Here is an 18,609-nt window from a genome sequence, read left to right as displayed (position 1 = left end):
CTTCGAATACTTCACTATGAAATAGATTTTAGAAAAAGGTAGTTATGCACTACATAAGCACCAATAATTAAATTGCACAAATAATTAAATGCATCTTTTAAAAAACGTTTGTGAGATTAATGAAAAGAAGTTCATGTCTGGAAAAAATCAGATTGTACTATTTTACCTTTTACTTACATTTTTTACTTTTGGCAAGTAAAGTGACTCACAGAATTAAACAGAACACAATAAAATACTACAATAACTTTTCATATTTGGAGCATTCTGGAATAAAACTCATGTGTAGGGTATCTGAATGAAGCAGTATGATGTATCCATATTAGTGTGTCAATAATCACAGAAACAGAGTCTCTACATGAAAATTCAATTACTGTTATTAAAATACTGTATTCTTACAAATTTTTGCTGGGCACTATTAGCATCAAGAGCATTACTAAATCATGTAGGAACATAGGCAAAGAGTAGCAATATGACAAAAAATGTCTATTTTGTCAGTTCAGTAATGCATAAGCATTGAGTGCAGTATTCCATTAGGCAAAACACTGGGTTGGTTTTTTTAACTTTCTTTTAGATATTTATTATATGCAGGGACTTTTTAAAGTACTAATGCATTTAAAAGCTTGACTTGAAAATAAAAAGGAAAAAATACAAGGTTTATAATTAAGCATTGTGGAATACTATACCTCCATGTTTTAAAGTACATCCAGTTCCCAGTACATTTCTCACCTGGCAGAAGTCTCCAAGTTCTGAGCAAACCATATCATCCAAAAAACCCAGCACTCGAATAAATCAGAATACTTTCCCAAAAGTCAACAAAAATGAAATTTTCATCCTCACTTCCAAACTTTTCTAATATTTTTGCCCTTCACAAGTACATTTACGATTAAAACATTATGAAAACCAAAGTAACTTACTATACTCCAAGGTATTACTTTCTGATATAGAATAATTTGTTATGCTCTCTGGATCAAAGCAGGACTATAATTAAGAAGCTAATCTACCAAAAGCCAGGGGGGCACTATGTCCCAAACTCCCAGTAAAGTTGTAATTAATGTAAAAAGAGTTGTACAGATACTTGAAGGGAAAAAAAAGGAAGTGGCAGGGGGAGTCAGATGTACATCATCATCAGCTGTGCATGAAATGTGTTTCATTTCCATCAGTGATTCCTTCACTTGTGCCATGAAGGTGTGCTGGCTGGCACAGCTGCACATTTAGTCTGCAAGTATTTTTACCAAAAACCTAACAGCCCTCCCAAATTCACAACATCAATAAGAAAAGGATTGTAACCACACAAACCCTTAGAATGAACAGGTTTGGAGGTGGCCAAGACTCCAAGGGCATTGTCACCATCTGGTCCTCGATTGCCTCTGCCAGTGAATAACATGCACATTGTTTGACTGATGTTACTCAATGCAGCCACAAACCTACTGCAGCACTTACAACAATAACTCCCCATAGTGCTGGCTTGTCTTCTTCTTTCCCTTTTATATGCATTTCCACTCCCCACTGTCAAGCAATTGTATAATAAACACACATACACACACACAGAAATCAGTAAGACATTAAAACTGCCAGAACAGGAATCCAGAGAATTCACACATTGGTCTTATATAGTCACAATAACCACATGTTGTTTTAAACAGCTGAATTATGGGACATTTTGTATTGCATGTGGTTTGAATTTATTTTACAAAGAATACTATATCCAGCTTGCCCCTGATACTTCATGCTGCTTCTGACATATCTATTAAACAGAAAAATCTTCTTATGGGTACTACAGCTAAAACTTTATGCAGCCCTTGAAGCAGAAATGACTGCTTAGTCCCAAACTGGGGAAACCGAGTAGATGTTAAGTGGCTTAAATCCTTTCAGAAGCATGAATCAATCAAGAGCTTAGACCCATTCTGCTTTTTCCTGTACAAATTTAAGTCTTCAACATATATGTAAGTGATCTTGTTTTGTAAGACCACCAAGAGTAGAAACAACACAACAATCAAGGAGATCTTAAAATTTTATATGACTTGCAAGACTGTGTTACTTTAACCGCATCACAACTACTTGTGGTTGATCAGTATTCTGCAGGTGTGACTGTTATTATACTCAGCAGACTCAGAATTTTAATCACTGAAACTCTCCTGAAGTACAATGCTGGAAGTACAAGAGATTAATACAAAGACTCAAAATAAACACCATGGCAACCTTTATTAATTTACTGATTTCCGTGAAAAATTTGCTACCAGTTCCATTTCAAGAAACAATAGTTTGGTAAAAGACAAAGCACATGCATGATGTCTACACAAGAAACACAAATAGCCAAGTTATTGGTCTATACCTGATTTCCATGGAGATCTAAAACATCGAGATTTTTTAGGTTGTCCAGATTTGAGATCTTCTTTATTCTGCAAGATTTCAATTATGATATATATTATTTTTAATATCAGATTAATATTAGATTATAAGTATCTTTCATTTTTCAGCTAGTACAAGGCTGAGCCATTTTTCCTGACTACCAAGAGTAACAGAGAATTATAAAGTTTTGAATCACACAAAAAATTAAAAAGAAAATGAATGAGTATGTCTTAGGCTATCACCTTCCCTTCTGACTTTCAATAATGCAATAGCAGATGTAGGTATGTGGCTCTTCTAGAAAGATGAAAAGGAGGGAATACTCGCTCCACTAGAAAACAAAGCCAACAACCAACCTATCAGATACCTAAATAATAATAATTAAAAAAAATATTACTGGTGAACAGCTAATTTTAAACCAGTGTAATGAAAGACTTTAGTGACACAGGCTTTTGAGTTTGTTAGAAGAACACAGAATTAAAAAAACCCTCGTAAGTCAGCAGCCCTTTCTAGACAACAGAGATCTCCAGGCTTGGCAGTGTCTTCTCATCTGAACAACTTCACTGTGTTCAGACTTCTCTGTCCTGTCCTATTTTCTCAGATTCCAAACCTAGGTTATTGTATACTCAACAGCATCATCTACTGGCTGATGATATTAAACATTATGTATACTAAGGATTTGCTTTGAGAGTAATCAAAGGTCACACTCAGATCAAGCTGAGAACAAGTTTCTTTCAACTGTCGGACCTGTAATCAATCACTCATGAGTATGTCCTAACTACCTTCAAACCATACTTCTAGGTAAACAGGCTAAACTGCACTGGTTATGATAAACTGGATATGATATGGAAAATAATTCCTCAAAGCACCTTATAGTTCCCATGCCCCAGTATTTCACTATAAACAAAATCAATAGCTACAGGTGAGGTTTTTAATACAGAAGCTATCAGCTCTAGTAACACACTGCACTTCTGAAAGCTGTTAGGTTTGAATTAGGAAGTACATTCTTTATAATCTGCATACAAGTGAAATTTGTTCAGCAGTTTATATTTTTTACTGAATATAAAAAAAATGAGGACTACCAAGATGAGAGCACAACCCTTAGATGTGTGAGCAATTCCACAGGTACTTCTATTAAATTATCAAAATTAGAGGCTAAAAGATTAGGCAAGAAATAAGCAGTCAAATCCATAACTCATCTGTCTGGTATTTTTACCAGCTAAATATATCAGGCAGAAATACTTTTTATAGATTGTAAATAATGCAATCACTTAATCACTTGAACACCAAATACTTCACTTGATGTGAAAAGACATTCCACCTGTCACACAAATCTAAGAACACATATTGAATAGTTAACCAGAACAGAAGATCAGATGGAAACACAAAGTACTTCAGAACTGTTGCAAAAATTTATTTAAGAAAGGAAGTTTCTGAAGAACCTGACACACAAAAACTGTGTCCTTCTTTAGCTGGATCCCTAACACTTAGAAAGGAATGGTCTCAAAGGAACATCACAAACTGAAAAACTTAAGTAACAGAAACAATGACAGATCACAGTTGTTACACCATAAAGAAATAGGGTGCTTTAAGTTAGTTTTATTATTTTTACCTGTTCTTTCCCAACAAAAGGACTCTCAGGGATCTCAAAGTTGAAACCCCACTTATTTCCTCAATCTGATTATCATATAAATCTAAGAAAACAAGATGGTGGAGATTAGAAATATTTTGGATCCGAGTTATGAAGTTATGCTGGAAATTCAAAAGACGAAGATGATCTTCCCCATCAATAACTGGGCACACTGTCAGTTTTTGCCTGGAAGAAAGAAAGAAAACAAAGCACACAAATTGGTAACCCACTTTCAACTCACCCACTTTGGCTGAACAGAGAAAAGTGTATCATCTTGGTTAAGGTAACATTAAGGTAATTAGGTTTGCTAATAATGCCTGTAAATAAAGCAGTAACTCCTACCTAATAACAAACTGGCATGGAAACACAGCTGAAATGTTACCAAAATGTTCTGAATGCCTCTCCTCTTAGTCATAGATTTGATTGCTATATGGAAACTACAAGGAAGTTTCTGTTGTGACCACAGTAAAACTTCAACAGATGCAGCCTCCCAGTTTAAGTTTTTCATCAGGTACCACATAAACAGCATGTTTCGATTAGAATTCAGTGTTCTATGTCTATGCAATTTTTCTTTGGTTTATAGAACTTTTCATTTGAAATACAAATACATTAAATAAGTGTGCTATGGCACGTGCTCTGTCACCTTCTCACCTTTCCAGGGTAAGTCTGTCAGAGTTCAGGATTTTTTCTTCAGCAGTACGTTGCAATATAGGAAATGTTATTGATGAACTGCTCCCAAAATTTGTGTTATCTATTAGAAAATCATACAGAGAATATATTAACTACTTCTTTGCAAATTCATTTCATGAACCACAGGCAATAAAAGCTATTTTTTCTTTCTGATTAAGAGAAAAGCATTAAACACTACAAAACTGCTTTCTGCCTCCATTCAGTACTTTGATTTATCAGTTTTCTTTCCTCCCATTTTTTGTTTACAACTCTATCCTTCTAAATCCTCACTCCCAAGTAAATCTATTTGTTTCATTTCTGAAAGATTTTTTGTCACCAATTTGTTGTAAGCAGATATTTTTAGATGCTTTTATTTTGATTAGAATTCCTCAATGATGTTGTAACATAAGGTTGTATAACTGTTTCATAATTTCACCATCTCAACTTTAAAAAGGTATTACTTGAGATGAATTTAAAGACAAAGTTCAAGTAGATGTTGATAGAACTAGAAATTAAATCACCAACATATTGATGCAGTCTCACTGAGCCAAAAACAAATGCAACGTCTTTTAAAGATAAATGCATGCAATACCTATTTATCATTGGTATTGTATTTCACTACATTATCAAGAAACAGGCAGTCTTTTAAAACACATTCATAAAGGTATCCATCTTGACCCGTTTAATTACTATAAAACCAAAGAAGTAGGATGTCTAAAAATATCTGTAAAATTAATCGACAAATGTGTTCTGTGAGCTTTGGCTCATTTGGAGAATGATCCCCTGAAAAATACTGGTCAAACATAAATCACTGTGCATGTACACTACCACAAAAATACAGGCTCAGCTTCTATGTGCTTGTCCATTTTTACTTTTTTTTTCCTTTTTTTAACTTTTCCTTCAAATTAATTAAATATATGAACAGGAAAAACATTAACTCTTCAATACACAAAGGCAACTGCTGTACTACTATAGCGAGTGAGTTCATTACTGTCTAAAATATAACACTAGATACTGATTTCAGTAAAACAATTTGTTGTTCAGTTTAGAATCTTTTCAGTTCTACATCAACATTCTCTATGTATTCTTCAAAATCAAAAGCATGGTGAAGAAAGAAAAAATCAGAGACAAAAAAAATAAAATCAATCAACATTGTTGCAGAAGTCCTAAATTAGTTGTGCCATGTGTGTTTAAGCCAATAAACATAAGACCAGGGATTTAAAAATCAGGCTGAAACATGATATGATGGTAGTAAAGCAACTTTTTTCCTTTTACTGTCATCCCCCTAAAGACAAGTGTGAAAGATCCCTATTATTGCCCTTTCATTATAAAAGAATTATAAAAAGTCTGTTTAAATTCCTATATTTTATTTTTAAAAGTTATTTCTAGTGGTTTCGTGACAGTGACCTCTCTTAATACCCAAAGGGAGCACTAGGAAACACTTCTTGCTAAGGCACCCAATAAAAGAGAGACTGACAAGAAGCTTTTTCACTGTTACCTGAAGCATGTGAACTAACACTGTGGCTGCTCTGTCGGGATCTGGACTTTGTAGGTGTGTGAACAGAAGTCTCACCAAATCCTGATAAAGAACCTGTACTCTGCTTCAACTCCAAACCAGACAGTTCTGTCAGACTGGATGGTATTGGGAGATAGAGCTGCTTATTACGCACCAAAGGACTTAATATTCTTTGCTCTCCTGCGCAGGGAACAAAACCAAGGTGCAGACTTACATTTACTCCATAAATTGCAAAATATCCCTAAAAATCAACCATTCTGAGTGGCTGCTGGTCTTTGTATTTTATCAGAATTAATAAAGAATTCCCATAACATTTAAATTGGTTTTCTATCCTAACCAACCACTGTTTCTACATGACAAGCAGCAGAAGCATGTTAAGAAAGGTTGTTTTAAAGCTCTTCCAGTCTTCACCACAGTTAGCAGAGATACCACCAGGATCTTGCTTTTCAAAGCCAAAAGCACACAAGCAGAATAGGAAAACTCTCTCTTCATATCAGTGTTCTGAATTTGAAAGTAATTTTGTCTAAATATATTAAGATATTAAATGTACAATAAAATGGTAGCAAGAAGCACTTGATAGGTTGTGGCTTTGTAGGTAGAAGAAAGAATGCTCTTACAGGAGGGGAAGACACGTGATGAAAAAAGCCCCCTGCACCAGTAGGACAGTGGGTAAGGATGTGATGCAACAGTTATTGCATTGAATTAATGTAGCCAAGTAGGAAAAGCTGTCACTCTTACATGATACAATCTGTTCATCCTCTTCCGTTAATAAAGCAGACATACAAAAGACAAACAAACCAAACCCTACGGAATATCACCTTGTCTTCCAGAATAGTTTTTTTCCAGATCATGCTGCAAAAGTCTGTTGTGGAAAGATGATGGTTCTTTACTTATCCTGAATTCAAACTGTAACAGAATATTTAAGAAAAGTGTTAAAGTTTTCAAATACAAATAATGTCTTCACACAAACAAAATACAAACGTTAAGACAAACATAACCTTAGTAATAACTACAGTTCTCAGGTATTCCTACAAATTTTTAAAAAAACAAAAACACAACTTCTCCAGTAAAAGGTGTATTCACTCTTCTAGGACCCTACTACAAAACCTTCAGTGTTGGAAACTAAAATGAAAACACAGAAGTTACCAGCACATTCACATGCAGTTGAATAAATAAATAAATAAACAATGCCCACCTGTAAGGAATACTGCAATTACAGGAGAAAGAGATACAGATGGAAGCAAAAGAAATCATATATAGGTATATATAAAGCTTACAGCAGGGCATGGTACATCTCCCTGATTTTATTTTATATGTCCATAATAGGATGGAATCAATTACCCAAATTCTATCAGATGCATTAAATATCATAAGTCAACAGACGACTACTGAAAAGGTAACTCACATCTGAAAGCATGCAAATTTGCCTTATCGTACAACTGATTTCATTCATACAATTATCCAAGAAAAAATAATAATTACTGGTTTGCTCTTATCTGGTATTGAGGAAGTCTGGATAACCAGCTGAAGACCACAATTATTAACCTGCGAGTTGGAAGAAAAAGAAATTAAATGCTGTGTTTGTCCAAATCAGATAGCAACACCAAGTTAAATGTAACAATAGAGGTCTTTCCAAATCTGCCAAGAAGGGAACTATTTAGCAAAAACACTATGAAGAAGATACCACAGCGCTAATTAACACGAAATAATTGTTAAAAAAAGAAAGCAAACGAACAAGGTGGGGTTATTTTTAAAATGACACTGAAAGCATGACTTCCATGGAGATGTCATTCTCATTGTGAAGAAAACCAGCGTTTACATTTAAATACACCTCTTTCCGAAAAGCAAAACGTGCTGGTCTGTGGGTCTGTATGTCACGCAGCAACTCCGAGCGAGGTGACCCAAGGCACTCAGAGAAGCCCTTAACCCCAGGGGTGGCACATGGCAGGGGGCACACACACACCGGGAGCCGCCCGCCCGCCCGCCCCGTCCGGCCCCCCGAGCAGCACCTACCGCTGCGGGCGCGGCCCGCGGGCCCCGACCGGTGCGGCCCTTGCTGGGCACCATGTGCCGCTCTCCGCCAGCCCCGCACCGCCCTCGGAGCCTTCGCACCCCGCACAGCCCCTGTCGGAAATGGCCCCGCCGTTACCGCGGCGACCGCCGCTTCCGCCCCGCCCGCCGGCCGGGGCGGTGCCGAGGGAGGGAATCCGTGATGGATGGACGGAGAAACGGAGGGATGGACACGGTTCTGTGCGCGGCCGCTCCGCTGTGCCCAGTGCATGCCCCGCGGGTGATGCCGCCTGCCCTCCCCCCCATAGTGAACAGACACTGAATCCCGGAATGGGTCACATAGAAGTGACCACACTGGGTCACCTGGTCCAACCTTCCAGCTCAGGCAGGGCCATCCCAGAGCACATGGCACAGGGTTGTGTTCAGACGGTTCTGGAATATCTCCAGTGAGAGAGACGCCCAGTGTTCTGTCACCTGCACAATATAGTTCAGGTGGAACTGCCTGTCCATCAGTTTGTGCCCAGTGCCTCTTGTCCCATTGCCTTGCACCACTGAGCAGAGCCTTGTGCCTCCTTTGACACCATCCTTTAGATGTTTATAGACATTGATGAGGTCCTTTCTCAGTTGTCTCTTCTCAAGTTGAACAGGCCCAGCTCCCTCAGTCTTTCCTTGTAAGAGAGCTCCTGCAATCCCCTCCAACGTCCTCGTTGCCCTCCACTGGATCCACTCCAGGAGCTCCACGTCTCTCTTTAATCAAATTGTGATTGTATTTTTCTGAATTCTACATGCAAGTGGCTGTGTGTGAAAATCTGTGACAGAGCAAGAAGCTGGACATACCTTCCAAGTGCGGGTTCTGCCTCAGGAAGTTGCCTCATGGACATGGACTGCTTACAAAATATGTAACTCCCCGAGGGCAGTGCCACAGTCTGTGCCAGCTCCTGGTGCTGAACTCTAATCAGCTGCTGGAAACAAGGAGTCCCACTGATACTTTTAAATATACACATCAAGAACTCAGTTGTTAGAAAAACAATGGTCTGTGACCATCAGTGTGTGAATTGTTACAGCGTGTCTTCCCCATCCATATTAGAATCTCGGAATCATCAAGGTTGGAAGAGGCCTTTAAGATCATCCAGTCCAACTGTGAACCCAGCACTGTCACTGTAACACCTAAACCACTAAACCACATCACCCAGCATCAGATCCAGATGCCTCTTAAACACCTCCAGGGAGGGTGACTTCACCACCTCCCTGGGCAACCTATTCCAAGGCCTGACCACGCTAACAAATATATATTTCAGGTTTAGCTTTGTATATTGTCATTTTAGTTACTGTCTGCTGAAAGACTGACAGAAAAAATAATGTAATTGCATCATATTTTGTGAGAAATCCAAAATGTGTGGCATTTTGGTTTGTGTTTTTTTATGGTATGCAGGCAACGCTGTGCCAACAACGAATGTGTCACAAGAAATCTGTGCAGATTTTGGTTGTGCAGTTGAGATTCATGGGTTTATATTACTGGGTACCAGTGAGCCCTGGGTTTCCCTCTAAGGGACTTGTCTGTGTTAGTTCAATTAGTTTTAAGTTCTCCCATGGTTACAAATACTGCTTCATCTCTGCTGATAGTTAAGCATTATAGAGCACTGTTATACCAAAAGAAAAATAAAACAAACCAAGCAAACACAAAACATTTGTCTGGTAATTTCACTGGAGATTTGAGCAACACAGTGTTTGAAATGAAATGTCTACATCTGGCCAAAGGCAAATTCTGTGCCATGACCATTACATAGCAAAGAAACAAAACTAGTGTCCTTTTCTATAAAATTAAGTTTCCTTAACCTCAGCAGAAGGAGACATCAGATAAAATGAAAGGTCTCTCCCAAACATCATTTAGGTTAGCTGCAGCACAACAGAGTTCTTTGCTCATACTGGTCCTGACCTTGTGGTTGCCCAGGGAGGCAAACAACTCCCATGAACTCATACAAACCAGACCCTCAGTCCCCGTCCATACTCTGTTTTAAAACGCGTGCTTTGTGCTCGTATTTCTGCTCCCACTGAGATCAATAGCAAAGTGATGCCCTACCCAAGACATGTTGCAGAATGGCCCATTAGCAGAGAACTGGAGAGTTGTTCAGAGATGCTTGTAAGCATATTTCATAAGCAAGACATTTCATTACTTAAGGCATGTTAAACAATAATCCAAACACACTGAAGCAGAGCAGTCTCAGGATGTGTCTGTGCCAGCAAACCTGACTCATGAGGACTGTTTGTCACAGTGATGAGATGAACTGGTCATGAGTGCAGTCTCACTTTTTGCCCATCCAAACTTTTAAGAAAAAAACAATGAACTAATACAGACAAAAGCAAGGATGCCACAAATGAAGTTGTGTCTTAAAGATCCAAGCTGCATTTAGCACTTTGGGTACAGACAATATTGAAAAAAAGATCTTCCTTGACTGAAGAATGAACATTTACACAGCAACTTGAAAAGCTTTTGATTCTAATCTTCAGAACATGAATGTTAACTTCACTTTAGCAGCTGAAGCAGTCCACTGAAATGTAGTGCAATAGTCTCAAGTTCAAAATAATCATTGCGTGTTTCAGAAAAAGGGCCTCTATTTAAATTAGTTCTTAAGGGGGAATGTTTTTATTCTGTGGCAGTACCACACAGAGTTACAGAGGAGACTGCACTACAAAACCAACGTATATTCAATCACACCCTTGTTCGCTCGTGTTTCTTAGTTCCAAATTTCATCCTCGGCATTTAAAACCACACTTACCCCAGCGAGACCTTTCTGAATTCCTTAAAACGCAATGCCCTGCTCAGGGCGCAGCGGCTCGGCCCCAGTGCTGTACCAAGGGATGAGAAGCTGAGACGTTGCTCTTCGGCGAGAAGCCCGTTGTTTTCTGATGAAATAAAGGCAGTCCGGATTGAGCCATCAATGAGAAGGGCCCTTCAGCTGCCCGGCTAGTCCAGTGGCAGCACCGCTGGAGGAGGGTCGGACCCTCCCGCTGCCACGCCGGGGGAGTGGAGCCGGGAGCGCCGCCTCGGCGGGAGGGGACGGGAGGGGACGGGAGGGCGGCTGTGGCAGCCCGGGGCACCGCTGCTGTCGCAGCGGGCTGAGCCCGGCCATGGCCCAGCGGGAGCCGGCCGAGCCCGGGGTTGCGGCCGCCGGCCCGGAGCTGGCGGCGGGGAGCGGCCCCGTGCAGATCCGAGTGGCCGTCCAGGCGGCCGCGGAGGAGGAAGAGCAGGACGAGGAGGAGGAGGAGGAAGGCGGCGGAGCGCCATGCCCCAGCTGCAGCGAGGAGGACTCGGGACGGTGCGGGCGTTCCAGGTGAGCTCCCCGGGAAAATAGCCCGGCTGGAGGGAACGGGGTCCGGCGGTGCCCGCCGGGCGGGGCTGTGCGGAGCGAGGAGCGGGGCCGCCCGGACACCACGTAACGGTGCGGCCGCGGCTGATGCAACGCTGAGGGGGCGAGTGGGAGTCGGGAACCCCCCAGCGGGGACGGGAACCCCCACCCATCGGGGACACCCGGGCCGGAGCTGCCCGGGAACCGATGGCTCTGCCTGGGCTGCGGCCCCTCCGCCCCCGAGGGAGTTGCCGGGGCCGCCCGTTCCCCACAGCCAGGCGCGCTCGGCTGCGATGCCCTGGACATTTCCATTTCAGTGCCTTTTAGAGAAAGGCTTGGGGCGTTAGTTGTTGTTGTGTTTGGGGGGTTTGGTTTGGTGTTTTTCTTTTTTTTTTTTTTTGATTGTTTGTTTTTTTATTGCACAAACCCGTGGATATCTTCTTGGATATCTGAGACACGGGCAGACAGGCTTGTGTTATGGCCTTGGAAACAAGCTGACTAGACATGAAATCAAGGCTGTTACATATGCAGAACAAACTACCACTTTATACTCTACGTTTTACTGTTTGGTCATGCCAATAGTGTTGTCTGCATTCAGTAGTATGTTGAAGGAATTATTCCTGGTGCCTGCAATTGCTTTGATGCCTACCAGAATATCTCACTTATAAAAGGGAATATCCAGACTTTTTGTGCCAGAAAAGTGCAGGAAGAGAAAGCTCATTAGTTGTAGTTCATCTTGTGATTTGTACTGAGGCTGCAGATGCAGCAATAAATTGCCACTTAAAGATTTAGTTACAGTAGCAAGAAATCCAGTATTCTGTTTGAAGATCTATTGTTTCTAATTAATTCTCTAGCTTCATATCCCAGCACTGACCCAGAATGAACTGCAGTGTATCATTTTCAATTACAGTGGGGTAGTTGGGGAGGGGGAATTTTTTGCAGCTGTGAAGCTTTTCAGCCAAGTACTACTGAAAGAGGAGTTGAACGTAACTAGGCACAATTAGGATGTTTAAAATGAGTCGGCTTAGTTTTTCCACAGTCATATGCAACTATTGTATTTTATATTATAAATATGTACAGCAGTCTACAGTATTGCATTTCAATTACTGATTTCTTAAATTTGGGCAATTACTTACATTTGTTATCTATTACAATACTACTTGTGTAAGAGCTTCTAGCCCTGGCCTAGACTAGAAAAAAGGGTGGTTATTTTTTCACGCTTTGTTACACACAATAGCCGCTCTTAAATACCACTCATTTAATCCTAGGAAATACAGCATTCAATAGGAAATTATTTACAAACATTCTGAAAATTATTAGTAATGGTCTAAAACTGCTGGGAATGAGCCATCTCACTGTCTCACTCTCCAGCTGAAGACCGCAGGCCATTTGGATTTTTTCCCCTCATTTTCTAGGTTTTATAACCTATGATGAAACCCACTTTCCCAGTGGTCAATCCCTCCAGTTGTTTGGGAAATCTCTTAGTATTTGTGACATTCAGTCCTCAGCTAGGTGCTCCAAAACCATCTCCAGCCTGTTGATAATAAACAGGTAACTCTCATGTGCATAAGGTAAAGCTATATTTACTCAAGTTTATTTTGGATGCAGACAGACACAGGAAGAATCTGAAAGGTGAATGTTTTCATGATGTTGTTAGTCTAAAATACAATGTTTCATAATAGAAATTTAAATGAATGTGGATATGCAAAAAGGCTGAAATGTTCCAAGTTTCTTGGGCTCACGCTAATCCTGAATTGACAGTGAATGAAGAATGAGTAGTGGGGTGAGGGAATATTATGAATGAAAAATAAACACCATTGGTTTTGCTTCTTTCTGAAACCAGCACCCACGGCTGGCCATTGAACATTTTTTTACTGCCCTAATTACAATTTCATCTATTATCCTCTACTTCTGCCATTGCCAAGTAAATCCTTTTTCTTGCTCTCTCACTTTTCCTTCCTTTGAGCTGTACCCAACTAATGGCTAGGGAACTTCCAGCAGGGAGACTTCTTGGATTGTGCCATTATCCACATATATCTGATGTGCTGCCCTATCATCATAAGAGCCATAAGCAGTAAATATACTGTAAGCTTTGAAAAGCCAGGTCCCAGAGGACAGCCCTGAGCTGTCACAGGTGGGAGTATGATCCCTGTGCAGAGCCCACTGACCTGAACATGACCTTCAGATGTACCCCAAGCACCTGCCAGGGCAGCATGGCCACAGCACTGCGCTCACAGCCTCCAGGTCATCTCCAGGCCAGAGCTGTCTCCAGGTAGGGTGATTCAGCAAGGCTGCATCCTCTCTGCCAGATCGGCCTCAGGGGACTCCAGTGTGATGCCTGTTCCCTTTCCTAGTGATTTCACAAGCCATACAAAAGCCATTTAAGTCAATTTTGGGGAAGTGTGTGGCTCCTCCTTTTTTGTTGCTGAGGTGTGTGGGGGACCAAAGTAATACATGATTTATAGGATCTAAGGTACTTGGTGGGTGATTTTATTTTTTTAACAGAAACTTTCATGATGTTCCCACAACAAAACTTGACTGCTTACAGCTTAAGAAAATTACTCTGGTTTAAAATAGACTTGTGCATTATAGGCCCCTGTGGGTGAGCCATTTGCTGGATGCTACAGAGCAATTGAAATGGTCATTTCTATGTCAGCAACAAACATGTTGCTGTAACTGAATGTGGCAAAAAGTTTATCTTGAATCTATGGTTACAGGATCTGTTTTGGGGATAGGATGCCCAATAGTGCTCCATTTAGCACAGATACATAGACAATATGATGGGAGGAGGAGAGAAGAAATGAGAATGATTTCCTGACATACATGAGCTGCTACTGCACTTACAGGCAGGCTAGGCCCCTATGGAAACATGCTGGTCATGTTATGCTGTCGCTCTGGAAGTGACCTGTAAGAAAGTGCAACACTCCTGTCAGTCCTCCTTAATCCTCAGATTCCGGCTCCTGCATTCATGCATGAAAGAGATTTGAGAACTCAGGGCTGCATCCAGCTGGAATATTCATCCTTTGATATGTGATGTTACTCATGAAGCACATAAAGGTCAAGCCTATGTTTAATAGCTCCTTACTGAAAAATAAAGCACTGTCACTGGAGGAACTCTGTATAGTACCAGGTACCTGCGCACCTTCATTTCATGTTTTGGTGTAGGATTTGAGTTGGCAGAGTGTTTTCACGATGTTGGTGTGTCTCACTGTTCTATACTGAGATCAGCCTTTGGGATGAGCTCAGGAGTTCGACCCCTTATGCTGAGTGGAAAGCTTCCTCCTCTGAGCTGGCCAGCTGCCCCAGATGGATGAGTAATAAACTATTCAGTGTCCATATCTACAGTAAGCTGGAACCAGCAGTACCAACTGTTGTTAACGGTTATGTCTTTTCATTTTGAAAGACAATTTGAACCCAACTAGTATAAGATGCTCTGTTGATAAAATAATTGTTTTCCAGTGGTGGGGAAAATGACGACGACTCTGAGCAGAACTGGAAACCACCAGAAAATGACCTGATCCAGAAATTAATAGCACAGATTGAATATTACTTCTCAGATGAGAACCTTGAGAAAGATGCCTTCCTCCTGAAGCATGTGAGAAGAAATAAGATGGGCTATGTCAGTGTTAAACTCCTCACTTCTTTTAAGAAGGTAAGCTAACTTTTTAAGACTTGAAGTGCCTCATGTAAGCCTGATGCATCTAAAAACATTAGGGGAGATGAAAATAACATTTTATAGAGGTGATTTTACAATCTCTATCTAAACTTCTTGTTAGGCAAATTTAATGAAATAACCCCCTCAGAACACACATTTTGATCATGGTTTAGACCTAGATAGGGAATGACCCAGCATCACTTGAGGAGACTTTCAGATATAGTAACAATTTCCAGTTTGAGCTTCAGTGTCAGTTCATGTTTCCATTAGATTCAACAGGCCATGAGCTTTACAGAAGCTCACTCATGCCCATCATAGCAAGAAAACTTGCCTCCTTTTTCACTGTCTGCTATATGAAACTTAAATCCCACTTTCTGTTTGTAGACTGGTGTCTGCATCTGCCTTAAAATTCTGTAATTAGTTTGAGTGGGTTTGAGGAGTTGTGGTGTTTAACCTGTGTCTGTCTCCAAGGTGAAACACCTCACCCGTGACTGGAGAACCACAGCCTACGCACTCAAGTACTCGGACACTCTTGAGCTCAATCATGATAACAAAAAGGTTCGAAGAAATACCCCAGTGCCACTGTTTCCAAGTGAAAATGTCCCTACAAGGATGCTACTGGTGTATGACATCCACATGATTTCTGAGCTGCAGGCTCTTAATAAACAAGAAAATGGATGCATGCAAGAAAGGATAATGGAGCATCTCCTCAAAGCCTTTGTAACTTTTGGTGTAATTTCATCAGTTCGTATTCTCAAGCCCGGCAGGGATCTACCACCTGATATCAGGAGGGTCAGCAACCAGTACACCCAGCTGGGAACTCAGGAATGTGCAATTATAGAATTTGAAGAAGTAGATGCTGCCATACGTGCTCATGATTTCATGTGTGCTGAAAAGAAAGAAACCGGCATGAAAGTTGTCCTAATAGGCACGAAACCACCAAAGAAAAAAGTTCCCAAAGACAAGAACCGCGACGAAGATTCCAGCAAGAGTCTTAAGAAGACGCGATCCCTTAATAAGAGAGTGGAAGAACTTCAGTTTGTCGGTGATGAATCTTCAGCAAACAGCTCTTCTGACCCAGAGAGTAATCCTACATCACCACTGTCAGGACGCAAACGTACTGCAACAAACACTTCGAGTAATTTGAGTCCTGTCATTCATCCAAACAACCATCTGAGTCCTAATGTGTCACCCCGATCAAGTCCTTGGAACAGTCCCTCTTCACTAAGAAAAGTAACTAAAAAGTCTCCGCTGGCTGAAGACAGTAAGCTTAACGCAAGCACTAGCCCCGAAATTCCAAGGAAATGTACAGATTATTCTTCGGATAGCAGCATCACTCCTTCTGGCAGCCCCTGGGTACAGAGAAGAAAAGCCCAAACTCTGACACAAGAGAAGAGTCCTGTCAGCAGTCCCATGTTGGTTCGGAAAATACAAAATGCAGACGGTCTCCCTGTGGGGGTTCTGAGGCTGCCTAAAGGTCCTGATGGCACCAAAGGATTCCACCATGGGTGTGAAAGACGGAAGGCCATGAAGAGTGAATAAAACATTCTTTAAAAACAGTCTCGCAAGTCAGCCAACTGCTGGTGACCAAGCTTGGTAAAAAAATGTCACTTGAGTGACTGAGTTAAGTCAGTATTTAATTTTAAAAGCTTTTGTATTCATATAGAGACACTATCATCTGTATATTTGTATATTTTCTCCACAGAACAGGTGAGGTTGGGAGGCATTTCTGGCAATTGCCCAATCCACCTCCTTTGCTCAAGCTACAAGAAGTCACTGAGGGGTTTGAGTATCTGTGAGGACAGAGAGTCCCCAGCGTCTCTGGGCGATGCGTTTCCTTGTTCAACCAGCCAGACTGTACAAAAGTGTTTCTTTACATTCAGGTGCAATTTCCTATGTTCCAGTTTGTGCCCTTTTTCCCCTTACTGGGTATCTCTGAGAAGTGCCAAGTTCCATGTTCTTTACTCCTTCCCAGCAGATACTTAAAACTATTGATAAGATCAGACCCCAGAGCCCTCTCTTTTCCAGTCTAACCAGTGCCTGCTCTCCAGGCCTCATAGGAGGGATGTGCCAGCCTTTTAATCAGCTGAATCACTTAGCTAATGCACTGCCCTTACCTGCATCCATTCTTTTAATGTATTATTTTGAAATGCCTAAATATCCGAACAGGCACATAAATCATTCATCTAAGTACATAATTTGCAGAGCTAGGTTCCTGAAGAGCAGTGTGTAAATACTTAGAGTTTAGCAGCTGTATTATGAGAAGAGTGATATGTTACCAGTCTCATCATAAGGAGCTGAGGTTTTGAAGATTTTCTGTGTTTGCCTCAAAAGCAATTGAGAAAGTTAAGCCACAGCGAACAGTTGTTCTCATGCATATTGCCAAAGCAGTATTTTTTAGCAGGATCAGTATTTTCATGTGATGTGAATAAAGTCTGAGCATTGGAGACTGCTCTGTAAGTGTTCTCTCATATAATCAGATGGAAATAAACAAAAATATTAACACAGTCCAGATCTATTTTGTTTACTTTAAAAATAATTTGAGTTGCACCTGAATAGATAACTTAAACCTCATCTTACACCATATGTAATGCTAGTAGTAGCTACTCAAAATTTCCATTGCATTCAAGGAAAAAAGATCCCCATTACTGATGGTTAATTCTGTGGTGATGCTTCACTGTGACTGTGTCACATCATTTCCATACAATATTATAAACTATATTACATAAAGTGATATTATACAATATTATAAACTGAACAGCGGTTAAGTCACTGCTAATTTAGAGTTTAACAAGCAGGCTCAGAAAGAAATGCTTACATTAAAATTAGCTGTAATCCTACCTGAAGCCAAAGAAGGAAACTGCTAACTACTTGCAAAAATTAAACTTTGGAAAAGTAGCCCAGGGACAGTAAGAGGGTTTCAGGTTCTAATGGACAACCTGGGAACTGTGCATGACAAAGGTCTCATCAGATGGTGATTCTTCATTCCAGAAGCCCACATCCTGTCCAATTTCCTAAGTGTAACACTTCTTCAGTGTAAATAACCTCAGTAACACACAGTTAGACTCCTGTATACAGAAATCCTGATTCTGTGTGTTGTTCTTCGGCCACCAACATACATTGCTGGTTCTTCTACTGCACACAGATGGAATCCTCCAAGTCACCTCCTGACTCTCATTACCAGCCAAGAAACTGTAAATACTGTTAAAGTGGTGGGGGTTTAAATCAGCAGCACACCTACAAGTATTTGAGTGACAGGGTAAGTCTTCAGAAGAGGGTTTCCAGAACTCTAGATTACTTACAACAGCACTTGTTCACTATGTCCAAATGCTCGTGTCATGAATAATCAGGCAAGTTGGGTGGTTTTTTTAATTATAAAACTATGCAGCATCCATGTGCCATCATGTACCAAACTATCTGGGGGCAGTACTACAGC

General features: G+C 40.7%; 2 protein-coding genes across 5 annotated transcripts in view; one reads left to right on the top strand and one right to left on the bottom strand.

Moving 5' to 3' along the window:
* Positions 1–8,326, bottom strand: part of LRRC49 (leucine rich repeat containing 49) — a 39,200-nt gene extending 30,874 nt beyond the window's left edge. The window contains exons 1-7 of one of the 4 annotated variants that reach the window (XM_071568436.1): positions 8,175–8,326; positions 7,644–7,706; positions 6,980–7,067; positions 6,144–6,341; positions 4,628–4,727; positions 3,959–4,162; positions 2,333–2,399 (exon numbers count right to left, since the gene is read on the bottom strand). In XM_071568436.1, the coding sequence (XP_071424537.1) occupies positions 2,333–2,399; positions 3,959–4,162; positions 4,628–4,727; positions 6,144–6,341; positions 6,980–7,067; positions 7,644–7,706; positions 8,175–8,228 (774 nt within the window). In that variant the 5' untranslated portion in view covers positions 8,229–8,326. The remainder of the gene's footprint in view (positions 1–2,332; positions 2,400–3,958; positions 4,163–4,627; positions 4,728–6,143; positions 6,342–6,979; positions 7,068–7,643; positions 7,707–8,174) is intronic. The other 3 variants (XM_071568437.1, XM_071568438.1, XM_071568440.1) reach the window with 3 other exon arrangements.
* Positions 8,327–11,239: 2,913 nt separating this feature from the next.
* LARP6 (La ribonucleoprotein 6, translational regulator) lies at positions 11,240–17,680 on the top strand. Its single transcript, XM_071568441.1, has 3 exons — positions 11,240–11,503; positions 14,978–15,170; positions 15,645–17,680. The coding sequence occupies exons 1-3, from the start codon at positions 11,301–11,303 to the stop codon at positions 16,713–16,715; spliced, it is 1,467 nt and encodes a 488-aa protein (XP_071424542.1). The 5' UTR covers positions 11,240–11,300; the 3' UTR covers positions 16,716–17,680.
* Positions 17,681–18,609: the final 929 nt, after the last annotated feature.

The sequence above is a fragment of the Pithys albifrons genome, chromosome 13 (assembly GCF_047495875.1).
Source record: "Pithys albifrons albifrons isolate INPA30051 chromosome 13, PitAlb_v1, whole genome shotgun sequence".
Lineage (NCBI taxonomy): Eukaryota > Metazoa > Chordata > Aves > Passeriformes > Thamnophilidae > Pithys > Pithys albifrons.
Note: the sequence above shows the minus strand (reverse complement) of the source record. Positions and strands in the feature narration are given on the sequence as shown.

Bases quoted from the DNA above. Each gene is read 5' to 3' on its own strand.
- LARP6 (XM_071568441.1), top strand. From the start codon at position 11,301: ATGGCCCAGCGGGAGCCGGCCGAGCCCGGGGTTGCGGCCGCCGGCCCG. The intron at 11,504-14,977 runs GTGAGCTCCCCG...ATTGTTTTCCAG, and splicing joins GGACGGTGCGGGCGTTCCAG to TGGTGGGGAAAATGACGACG. The intron at 15,171-15,644 runs GTAAGCTAACTT...TCTGTCTCCAAG, and splicing joins TCCTCACTTCTTTTAAGAAG to GTGAAACACCTCACCCGTGA.